The sequence below is a fragment of the Lepisma saccharinum genome, chromosome 1 (genome assembly GCF_977018435.1).
Source record: "Lepisma saccharinum chromosome 1, izLepSacc3.1, whole genome shotgun sequence".
In the NCBI taxonomy this organism is placed as follows: Eukaryota; Metazoa; Arthropoda; class Insecta; order Zygentoma; family Lepismatidae; genus Lepisma; species Lepisma saccharinum.
This window is the reverse complement of record NC_139229.1, coordinates 118,311,794-118,324,483: the sequence shown is the minus strand read 5'-3', so window position 1 is coordinate 118,324,483 and position 12,690 is coordinate 118,311,794. Positions and strand designations below refer to the sequence as shown.

General features: G+C 39.0%; 1 protein-coding gene across 4 annotated transcripts in view; it reads left to right on the top strand.

The window, feature by feature from the left end:
• The first annotated feature begins 311 nt into the window (after positions 1–311).
• LOC146000114 (uncharacterized) overlaps positions 312–12,690 on the top strand; it is a 47,618-nt gene continuing 35,239 nt past the window's right edge. For 3 of the 4 annotated variants that reach the window (XR_014443477.1, XR_014443478.1, XM_083137464.1), the window contains exons 1-6: positions 312–465; positions 2,464–2,652; positions 4,887–5,156; positions 6,422–6,619; positions 7,987–8,211; positions 10,110–10,334. Coding sequence is in view for 2 of the 4 variants with exons in the window: in XM_083137464.1 (XP_082993590.1) it covers positions 399–465; positions 2,464–2,652; positions 4,887–5,156; positions 6,422–6,619; positions 7,987–8,211; positions 10,110–10,334 (1,174 nt within the window). In the remaining 2 variants the exon portion in view is untranslated. The remainder of the gene's footprint in view (positions 466–2,463; positions 2,653–4,886; positions 5,157–6,421; positions 6,620–7,986; positions 8,212–10,109; positions 10,335–12,690) is intronic. The other variant, XM_083137472.1, reaches the window with a different exon arrangement.

Here is a 12,690-nt window from a genome sequence, read left to right as displayed (position 1 = left end):
GAGCTAATCATAGAAACTTGTAAACATGAACACACGTGGTACGCCCTTCTAGAGTAATTTAGAATTAACGAAGTTCACATTTGTTCATAATATTTCAACCGAATCAAAGATAATATCCATTCATCTTTTTGCTAAGAAAAACACGACGACGATTAGTAAATAAGATCAGTTAATACGAAAATTCTATTCTTCACAATACAAGCTTGTGCATACTGAACACTTTGGAGGTGTAAACATATATTGTTTCTGGCGGTGTTTTGAAACATTTCTTCAAATGATATTTAACATCAATGCGTACACTGTCGTAACTACTCGATGAAGGCAAACATAGTCCTATGAATGTGTCAAGTTAGATTAATTGATATTCAGATTATTGGTCTACCTCAGTTTTCACTAAAATGAAGCAATACGTTTTGATTACGGTTTCAGTGATATTCGGGATAACATACGTTGGATGTCATGACGGTAAGACTCTCTCTTTGTAAGTGCATGATGTGTTATTTAAACTTGAAACACCGATTTAATTGCATTTAGAATTGTTTTCGAAACTTGGAAATAATTTCGCAGAAATTTATTAATCACAAAATTTAGGTAGTGAAAAGGTAAACTACCTTATCAAAAGGTAAGTTACTTTTACATTTACAGTATTTCTAAAGAGCTATACCACTGTTACACGAACACACGCTCACAAGCTAACAAATGATACAATATTGTATGTGACGATCAGATGTGGACAGAATGGAGATGTTACTTGTCCCGGATTATCCGATTTAGTTGCAAAATAAGACTGTCCAGGAGTTTCAAAATAATTCCTCCAGTGTCAATCTCTTCGTCTCTCTTTGTCATTGTCTATCTCTCTCTCCTCCTACCCCTGCGTGTGAATGTGTTACTCTATATTTCTCCTTGCTTGTCTCTATATCCCCTCCCCCGCATTCTCTCTGTATGCCTTTGCTTCCATCCCCTCTCTTCTTTGTTCGACTTCCTCTTTTCATCTCTCTTTCTCCTTTTCGTACATGACTTTACTTTTCTTATCTGCCTCCCATTCACCCCTCCCTCTTCTCCAGAGGCGTACTGCTTAGCAAGTGGAGCCGGGTAACACAGCAAGTACGTGGAGCCCAATATAACTGTAGAATTAATTATTATACATGACTACGAATAACCGCATACTCGAACATCGCGCTACGACGCCAGAGGTCCCGGGTTCGAATCCCGGCCTGGGCATGGTTGTTTGTGACTGTCCATTCATCAATTTCATCATATCATCACTCATCCCCATCTTCGCAAATTAGTCAAAAGTGGCACAAAAAGCGAAGTAAAATAAAGCAAATCAATCAATCAATACTCAAAATCATGGGCGGAAGGAGAAGGAAAGTAGCTCTTTTAAGTTGGTCACTGTTGTATTTATCCAAAATGAAACACCTAGAGCTTGAAATAATTCACTTCGCTGCGTGGTGTTATGTGTGTTGCCTAACTCTACGGCTTTGGTCGAATGATATACGTATAATATATAAGTTTGACCATCACCAAAGGAGTCTGTCAACGCATACACATGCACACATGTAGGGAATTATAAGTCCTATGAACCCGCTATTATACTGTTGACGGGAATCGAAGTACTTTAAAGTTTATTGAATAAGTTTTTCTTTAAAAAATCAATTTCTTTAGATATTATGTTATGAAATGAAATTCTGATGGGTATATTTGTATATTGAACCACAGATAAATTGAACTTTCTACTGAATTTCGGATTGCTACTTAATTTCCTACAATTTTCATAATAGCGTTGAGTTTAAAGGAACCGAAAATTGTATCCTAAAGTGTAACCCAGGAAGTGCTACGAGTCAGAAGCAGAACACCCATACTTCTCCTCTCCGTCTCTTCTTCTTCTTCTTCATCTCTCCCATTTCCTAGAACGAACACGTCGGATGAGCGTGTGAATTTTTCCATTTATAATTATGGACAGTGATGTGCCAAGAGTGGAGTTGTTGAGACATACCTCCACTAGCAAAATCATCTTGTAGCATTACTAAATAATCTAGAGCAGGGATATCCAAACATTTTTCTGTGCAGGGCCGGTAACTACTTGAACAGTTCCTCACTGATCATATTGTATTATATTTGCATTAAATATAATGGTTCAAAATAAAGTTGGAGCTTTTACAAGTAATAGGTCTGGTAGTTCTAAAGCTTAAAAATATTTCTTTTTTTATGAACTTCACAACTACAAAGATTAATACGTAGTAAAAATTAAACACAACTTTTAAATTTTGCCTTTTCTTTACTTATATTTTCGCAATATGAAAGCATCAACGTAGTCAAACTATTAACAATACACTTAGTTGTCAGTACATGTTGCAACAGTTTTAGAGCATTAAATCTTAGCATATGTGTGTGCATTCATGTACCTGAACATTCCAACGAATATGTACTGTATGTACTATACAAGTATGTTTTACATTGCAGCTGATAGATATCATTATATACAACCTGGATTTGGGAAATATGGGAAGCAGGGGTATTACTTCCAGACAGTGAGAGTTGGATGGACGGAGGCATATTCCATATGCTTAGCAAATAACAGCAAATTAGCCGAAGTGGATAATGAGGAAAAGGCCAGGTTCATAGGAGATTACTTAGCAGAACACCGACACGGTGAGTGCACCATTTTTAGGTAAATTTCTATATTTGAAAGAATCAAGTGAATGTACTATATTTTCTTAGCAGATGTCTAAGTTGTTGGGAGGATAATATGATTGAATAACTGTAATTATGAAGGCCTTTCATTTCAGTCTTCTTCCAAAATTGTTATTCTCCTGGCCTGGAAATTTATTTCATTATATGCCTTTGTAATGATGAAAACAATGTTCAGTAGACATGAGATAGCGAATAAAATACCGAACATTGTTATGGATATTCGCAGAAACAGTCTAATGTACATACGTTATGCGAATACCAGAATTGGAGTATTCAATTAAAAGTAAGTGCTACTAGTTACTTCACTTTTATTCTAAAAGTAACGCGTTACCATAGCTGCTACTTAACCTAATAAAAAAAAATTATGTTACTATTAAGCGTTCCCCTGTCATACAATATAGACATATTTGATACCCCCCTTCCTGCATACACACACATACGTGTGTATACATCATTGTCAGTGACGATAAAGGAGTATAGGAAAGGTAGAGCGCAGGAAAGTCACAAATAGGTCCTCTTTTGTTGAAGCAAATATAACTCCAAATCTTGCCTTAATATTTCAACTAGTGGTCGGTGACCAATGAGAGAAGTAGCCTTCAAAACGGCGTAATCATGTTGTTCTTTCACAGACAGCTATTGGTTGTTTTACAGCAATGATACATGTAGGCTATAGGTGTGTTTCACCTACGTCACAAACTGTTGCATTGTGGCTTCACTGGCACAGCTGGTGTGAAGAACAATTTCAGACTGTTGGCCACACATACAAATGGGTGGCTGATGTCACATGCACACGACCCTGGTTTTATGCATATAACCTCCCACGAGCGGTTTTGACATTCATCACTCGCTTAAGGACAGGTCATGTCCGTACTAATTCTCATCTAGTTCGTCTGAACATACTACCCAAAACACAATGTATTTGTGGGGCAAAACATCAAGACACTAATCACTTCTTTCAGTGTTCTGAATTTCAATACAAACAATCAATTCTATACAGAGGCTTGCGCAATTGTCAGGTCCCATTCCCTACTTCTGTCATCTCACTAATTTCCGATCCATCAATATATATAATGTGGATCCTCTATGAATATACCAGGAGATGTAGACTATTCTTTTAACCATTGCCCTTTGCTCATATCCAACAATATATTTCTCATCTATTTTACATACCCGCATACCACATGCATACACCTCCTGATACACATATATTACAACTACCACAACCACAACCACCAAAAAAAAAAAAAAAAACATAGTTGGGATACCAGTGTTCAGTGTGTTATCACAACACAAGTGTAAAAGGTTCGCCTTGTGCTTCGGTGTGGGGCGGCCATATGTGGTGTTAGTGTGGTCTTGAGTGCTAACAATTGCGAAGAACCTATTTATTTCTATAAAAAAGAGGAAGAGGTTGATGTCGCGCAGGATGTCATCTGTGACGGATACATCCCTACAGTACATATGTCCAAAATAGCAATGGCGCGATAGGGACATGAAGAAGAAGGAAGGAATGCATTGCGGCTTCGAGCACCCATGATTGAGGCCAGTTCTTATAAGCATACGGAATCAAGTGGGTGGGCGGCAGTTACTGACACAGGCATTCGTGATTTAAAAAAACGTGCAGTTGGTGCAGATGTAACGAACACTACGGGGTGGATATTTCCCTGCAAGCAACAAATAAAATTGACTGCAAACATGGTGGCTGTGCGCATCCTGACGTCACATGAAACACACCTATATATGTAAATTACAATTGCGCATTCATTTCATTTCAGGCAGGAAACCTCTTCAATCGCTGTTTGATCACTATGTTTCTGAGAAAGGAAACACTTCGTTAAAAAAAATGAAAACAGGTTTTGTTGTAACGAATAAATCGGCTTGCTCTAATTTAGTAAAGTAACACGAGTAGAGTAACGTCATGTAGTTATCTTTACTTTTGAAAAGGATCGAGTTACCGTTACATGTGTTTATATATTTTTTTAAAAAAAGAAACGATACTAATGCAATTGCTGAAAAAATTACGCATTACTACCAAACTCTGCTGACAACCAAAATAAGAGGGTTACAATTTGTGTTGTACAGTACGAAGTAACAATTCACAAGTTTTACGATTCCCAAATACAAATGTAATGTGTAGTTTTTATATACCACCTATCATCAAAAGTAAACAGTTATTTATATCAATCGTTTTGCAGAGATGGAAGATTATTGGATCGGTTCAAGGCAAAACGACTCCAGGTGGCGGTGGGTATCGTCCAAAGTGGAGATTCCGATGACTAACCCAGATGGTGCAAAGGAGACGGCCTTCCCCAGGTGGGTGGTGAAGAAATCGGAGAATGCTGAGGGTGAGAAAGGGAGAAGTAAGGAAAGGAAGTGTCTGGCGATCGACAGAGAGAGTCACGCTCTGCCGATATTCGTGCCTTTACCTTGCCACCTACCTCGACACTTCATATGCGAAAAGGAAGGTTTGTAAAGATCACTTACAGATTGCTTCTTGTAGTATAGGCTACTAATAAAGTCATCAGGGAGATTCAACAAACAAGCCAAAAAGAGAGATAATTAATCCAAGAATGAATAGATTGCACTGTAGGAATTTAGATTTTTAATAGATACACCATTTCCCTATAGCGGAGTGGGTAGCTCAGAGCCCTATGACGCTGGGACTCCCTGGTTGCAATTCTGGCCTGATCAAAGTTGTTCTTTGTGAGTTTCCCTCATCGATTTCATCATATCATCACTCATCCTCATCGTCGCGATTAGCCAAAAGTAGCAGAAAAGCTACGCAAATTAACCAAATCAATCCATCGAATCAACCTTCAATCCAATTGAAAATTCTAAAGTTATTGTTTAGATTTTTTTTAAAAATGAATATTGGATATATTTCAATGTTAAAATAAAATCTCTAGGACGGTGCTAGATGGGGGAGAAAACACGTTTTTCAAATATTGCTTTCTAAACATTATTACATGGTTCTTAGTTTTAATCATCTTAACATGCGATTTGTGCTGAAGAAATGTACTCACATGTGGTTAACACACACACACACACACACACACACACACACACACACACACACACACACACACACACACACACACACACCCCCGTTGTATTTTATTCACAATAATACATTTGCAGAAGTATGTGTTCTTACCATCACTAGCTTTCCAGAGACAGATTCAAGAAATTTAAAATAGTAAAATAGTTCGAATTGGAATTTAAACATGGCTACGTGAGAAAGAGTTCAATCTTTTTTTCCATTACCTCAGGGACTTTCTGATTAAAAATTGAATGCAAGAATGTAGAAAGAAAAATGGAACATAAAAAGATCGTTCAATTTTTTATTAACGAATTATAACCTAGCTAAGCAAACACCCAGGATGTCAAATATTGACAAATAATAGAAGAATTTTTTTGATGTTATGAAATCTATTACATTCAATATTCTACGACGTAAAAAAGAACAATAACAGAAGAAGAAAAAGATAAAAAGAAAGAAGAAATATATCAAAAGAAACCTGCGATCAACTTACCATCTTTGCTGTTACTCGATCAGTGCTGTTTATAAGTCAAAATATTATGCGGAAAACAAATATATAATATATATATTATATAATATAATATATAATAATATTTAAAAATATTTAATAATATATAATAGTATCACGATACATTTGTTACACGAAATAAAATAAATGTTTTTAAACATAACTATGTATTCTGATTCCAGTTCCTGAAGAAGGGGAAGGAGATGAAATACCTCCAGTTTTCTTCTCTGAAGGAAACAAGAAATACATTTTCTACCATAAAAGAATGAATTTCCACAAAGCAGTGATGCTTTGCTCAAAGCTTCACACCTCCCTTGCAACTGTGGATGGGGAAGGCTTGGCCAAGAAGCTACAGAGGCGAATGTACAAAGCTAGACCAGGTAGGTTAAAAGGGGAGTTGTCGAGCATGAGCTTCCACTTGCAAAATCAATTAAAATGGATTACTTATAATGAGAGGTTCTTTTTTGTTTTAAGTTCATTTTATGCACAGATAGGCTAATTGGGACTGGATCTGTAGTTTAACGTGGGATCCAAGCCTCCACAGGGTAAGGACACGGTACCCGTTGAATACAAGGTGGTGATGTTACCACTACACCATCAGGAGTTCCATATGCATAAAATGTGTGTGTATAATGTTAATAATATTCATTATATGGTACACGTAATACTACAATGTATGTCATATTAAGTTCTCAATATTTGTTGTAACACATACGTGTATAGTACATACAATAGATACGAAAATATTGTGATTGTGATCTACATGCAAAGTTGATATGATCCACATTTTTATGTGACGTCACCATTAGAAAATATGTCACTAATGTATTTTTTTTTGTGAAGAAAAGCGTAATTTCTTTGTTATTATATGTAATAATGCACCTTGTTTGTAATGTATATCTTTTGTTTATTGTTCATTGTATTTTATGCTACATTATGGGTAATTTAATGTATCTTTGTTTGAGGGAGTGCACTATACGAATTTGTATTTCTAAACATGCATTGATGTCAATTTTGTTGGTAGAATCATTTTGTAAATAGTGAGTGATTCATCTGTACTTGAATCTGTGTTCTCGAAATAGTATAAAAGCGAGGATATCGCGTAAGAAATATCACACTTTTTCGCCACGGATCGACGAAGCTCTTAAACTTAAAAGAACTCCTCGGTGTTGTGCATACATCTTGGTATGGTAGTTCGGGGCGCAAGCTAGGCCTGTGTGATCATAGGTACGCCGATAGCCATGCATTGATGATATGCACAATACTGCAACCATTCTACGTTAAATAATAAAGCTAGCCTAAGGATTAATTTGGAAATAAAAGGGCTAAAGAGCAAATATTGGCTCAGTTATCATTGCATCTCAAAGTTTATTAAATAAATAATTTGGATGGTTTTTGTAATATTAAAGTAAAATTCCCCTAAGCCACGGAAATTTTGTCGTGACGTCCTTGATCAAGACAGTTAATATGAAATTGATTGAGACTGAGACATACAAACATGGTAGCTGACCTATTATTTTAAGAAAAGTTATTTGATGTGCAAAAATTATTTTAATTCGTTTCAATAATATATGTTTCTACATGTTTATTTGAATTATTTCGAGACTCGAAACGAAACCGAGAACGAGAGAGGTCTCCTCATTCACGAGACGATACAATATCTCGAGTCGAGTCTCGTCTCGTCTCGTCTCGGCTCTGTTTCCTCCTTAATTTTAACACTCCAGAATTCAGCCTGCTTTCTTTGCAGAATTTGACAGAGTTTGGATCGGCGGAAGAGTGGACAATGGGAAGTTTAAGTGGATGGCCACTGGCAAAGATATTCCTGTCGGAAGGGACCAGTTCCCCTTCTGGTTAGTAAACATTGACAATGGTACTAGAAAAGGCAAGGAATGCCTCTTACTTGACAGTCACAAGAGACCTCACTTTCAGGATGAGGACTGCAACCGGGAGAGATTTGTTCTGTGCGAAGAAGGTAAGCATTGGACTTTGGACATTTGAATCATGTCTGCAAGTGATTGTAGTCACTGCACCATGTCCGTTATTAGGATAGGTAACTCTCTTAATGGTAGTGCTTGGGCCGTGCTCGTTCTTATAATAGCTATACCATGTCTCGGTGGCAGAGACATGGCATAGCTATTATAGCATCATCATCCTCGTCGACACAATTGCCCGAAAGTGGCAGAAAAACTGCGTTAAGGAATAAAAATACGCCTTTCACCTTTCCTTTGGGCCACACTTATGTATAAAAAACTTTTTCTTTATTTCACGTCTCTTTTGTACTTATCTTGAGGTTGATCACGACGATGAATAGATGAAATAGATGGAAAGAAAAATAAATCACATTGATGCCGGGAATCGAACCCAAACTTCCCTGCCTAGACCGTGAGTGGCACTTTCAACTTGCATTGTCAAGAAGGTGGTCAAAACAAAAAGAACAGGTCCTTGAAAATATCCTTGCAAGGATGTATTTTCGACACCCACCTCGAAAATGTTATGAAGTACAAAAATTTGATAAGCAAAATATTGGTGTGTCTTTTGTTCAATGACATAAAGTTAAGAATTCAATTGAGATGAATCGTATTGGCAGTGTCTAAGAAATGAATGTATAATTCTAATAATATGAATACAAATAATAATCTCATCAGCTGGAAGTAGCAACCTTTATCTTATAGTATGCATCTATTATTCTATTATTTTCCTTCGTAGAGAGAAGGAAAATAATAGAAATAATAGAATTGCCAAATAACTAGAATGAAGCTAGATAAGCTCTTTTACTTTTCATGCTGTTGTTGTTGTTACATGTGCACACTTGGTTAGAGTGCGAGGATCCTACCAAAAATACGTTTCTAGAAACGCCCCTGATCTTTTGTATTTTAATAGTTTACGAGCTGATTTTTGGTGAAAGAGGCGTGAAATTTATGAATACTTCTCCAGCATCGAAGAAATCACTTGCCAGACTGTTTGTAATGTAAGCTATTTGCTTTCCCAATATGGAAAAATATCATTCTGGAGATACACATAAAGACAGGCCTGATTCCTGATATATTTATATGAACCGGTGCTGTTGTAAAATTAGCGTTAGCTATTATTACTATTTAGAAATTCATGGGTATGTGTATTGGCAAATCATAAACATCAATCATATCCAATGATATTCAACCTTTCGACAGGTACGTCGTCACCAGGTGAGCAAACCAATTGTAAAATAATGCAGCCTACTGAAATAGTTTACAGAATTCTTTGTAGTACAAGAATAGGAATAGCACAGATACGCACATACAAGGAAAAATAGAGAGAAGGAGAAAGAGAGGGGGAAATGATGAGTCAGATATACAGAAAAATGATGCACTAAGATAGAGAAACAGAAAGAAAGATGGAGGAACTGAAAAAAGAGAAAGAGGAAAGCAATGGTAGAAAGAAATACACAGAAACTGAGAAATAAATGAAGATAAGAAAGATCCAGATGGGAAATATAGAGATAAAGATAGCGGGAGTGAGACAGATATAACGAAAGTCAGATATAGCGAGGATGCTTAGAGTATAGAAGGAGCGAGGAAGTGAAGAAAGGAAAAGATAGAGAGAGAAAAAGAAACTGCGGGAAAAGAGATATAGAACGAAAGATAGAAAGAAAAAGGTACAGAAACAGAAAGAAAGAGACAGACGAAGAAAGATTTAAGGAAAAGAGAGAGAGAAGTAGGAAGAGAAGAATAGGAAGAAAGAGAACACGCTTGGAACTACTTAGGAAGAAAGAGAGCGAAAGGAAGGTAGGAAGAAAAGAGGAAAAAGAGGGAAAATTAGAAAAACATTAACTCTGTGACTCCACGACGTGCAGGTAATGATTGTTTTCACAATGTTTTGTCTTGGTTTCAGAGTCAGCGCGTCTGAACAAGGAGACCAGGGCATTCCCAGTGGAGAGAAAGACCTTCAACGGAAACACGTATTCCTTCGTGGCCGGAGAGGCTACGCACGCAGGGGCAATCAACTACTGCCAGAATAAGGAAAACGGAGAGTTACTTCGCCTCAACGGCAAGGACAACGGAGTGAATCCGGAGCTGTGGAACTGGATATTGAACGCAATGTCCGAGCTGAAGATAGGTATGTGTCACACGTCGGAATTTGCTCTTAATCACGGACATTCTGCACGAAGGTTTAAAAGGGGCCACGAGCACGACTCCTCACTGGAAATTATAATATAATAATAATATATCTTTATTGAGCGGGCGAGGTTCAGCGTATGCTGTTCTCCCACCTAACCCTTGTCAGAATACAGTTACAAAAGGTATATATATCCAATAAGAAAAAGGAAACAAAACCAATAATAATAATAATAATAATAATAATAGTAAATAAGTAAGAAAGAAAAACGTATGGACAATTTGAAATCAAATAAGAACTGTAAAGATACAATTAATGAGTATATGTATACACATAAAACTACATAAAACTAAATTCTAAATACAATTTTCAATTTTAAGTGTATGTGTATATATATATATATATATACAGGGTGATTCTAAAGGTATAGTACAAACGAAAACCACAGATACCTCCCATGAAATAGAGACGAAAGTTCCCCTTCCACTTTGCCGAGAGATGCCTCCGTGAGGAGCTAGACAACTCCGAAAACGTGTGAAAATGAACTTCACACCTCTGTACAGCCTGTACCAGTGAAGATAGAAAGGCGGAACAAACGAAGTCAAAAGGAACACCAAAGTCGAAAAACACTAGGCGGCAGCTGCGCAACGCATGCGCATGGGGTTCCACAAAGGAAATAGGAGTGTCCCGCAAGACAAGTGAAGGGAAAGGGTAGCGATCGACAACGGTAGGAACAAAAGAAGCAATGAAGCATGAAGTAACAATTGCACAGCGGGAAACAAACACATGCAGCGCGTGGGGAGTCCCCAAATACAGTGGGGAGACACCGCAGCAATAACAAAGCACGGTTCAACAAAAGAGAAAGAGGACCGGACGGGGAATGGTACCTGTCAAGGAGACAACAAATGCGGGACGAGGGATTCCCCGTAGCAGCACCGAGGGGATGTCACACAGAGGTCGTGCGCCAGCAGGACAAACACAGCAACTACGGGCACAGGAGGTTTATTGCCACGCAAAAGTGCACTTACAGATAGGAATAGTACGTAGTACGTAGTCGTACCCCGGACTGACGTTGTTACAAAAGTTGCTCAAATTGACGACCACCACATTCAATGCAGGCATTGCAAAGTCGCAGGAAATTCTGGCGAACCCTATCAAAAATCCCTGGCATGGTACACACCTCGGCCGATGCTGCAAGTATCCGCGCTACCAATGTTTCCTTGTCAGGCACCTTGGTCTCGTAGACGAGTGTTTTCACATGGCCCCACAAGAAGAAATCCATTGGTGTGAGGTCAGGCGAACGGGCGGGCCAGGGGACGGGGCCCTTTCTGCCGATCCAGCGCTGTGGGTAGGTATGGTGCAAAAGGGTTCGCACTGTGCCATCAAAATGTGCAGGCGATCCATCCAATTGAAACCACGTTGAGGGGTACATCTTCTAGCAGCTCTGGAAGGACTGATGCAAGAAAGGTGCGATAGAAGCGGCCATTTAAACGTGGTGGCAGCAGGTATGGACCGATAATCTGTTCATCGATGATACCTGCCCAGATATTCACTGCAAACTGGGTCTGATGGTGCACCTCGACTGCTGCATGTGGATTTTCATAATCCCACACATGGCTGTTTCGGCAATTGAAGATACCCTCACGGGTGAATGTTGCCTCGTCCGTGAAAAGCACATGGCGCAAAAAACGGGGATCGTCGGTACAAAACTGCAACAGTCGTTGACAGAATTCCACTCGTCGTGGGTAATCCCCAGCCTGCAACGCGGGGACTCGCTGTGGATGATAGGGATACAGCAGATCATCATGAAGGACACGCCACACTGTCGACTGTGATACTCCCACTACACGTGCAATGCTACGGGTGCTAGTGGACTGTGTGTCGTCCACGCGAGCAAGTACGTCCTCCTCGACCGCCGCGGTGCGCACATGTCTTGGGTGACCGACATGATGGCCTGCACGTAACACACCCGATTCACCAAGGGTACGGTGCACGTTCGAAAACAACCTGCTGTCGGGTTGTCGCCTCTCCGGATACCGTCCGCGATAAAGGCGTGCAGCTGCTCGGCCATTGCCATCTGCAAGGCCGTAGACAAAATGCATGTCCCTCAGTTCTACAAATGTGTAGCGTTCCATGGTACGGTGAGGATAGTGCCAATTATGGAATACTGTACTGCAGTGCACAGGTGGCATACACACACACTGGTCACAACGGCTTGGAAGCAACGTACTCAATTGTCGTACGTCAAGCACACCACCACCGCACCGGCTCTTTCACTGACACGCTCCCTGACGCTGCACTTCCAATCAGCCCACACGTCTGCACGGCGCTGTGGTACAATCAGCTGACGTTCCTG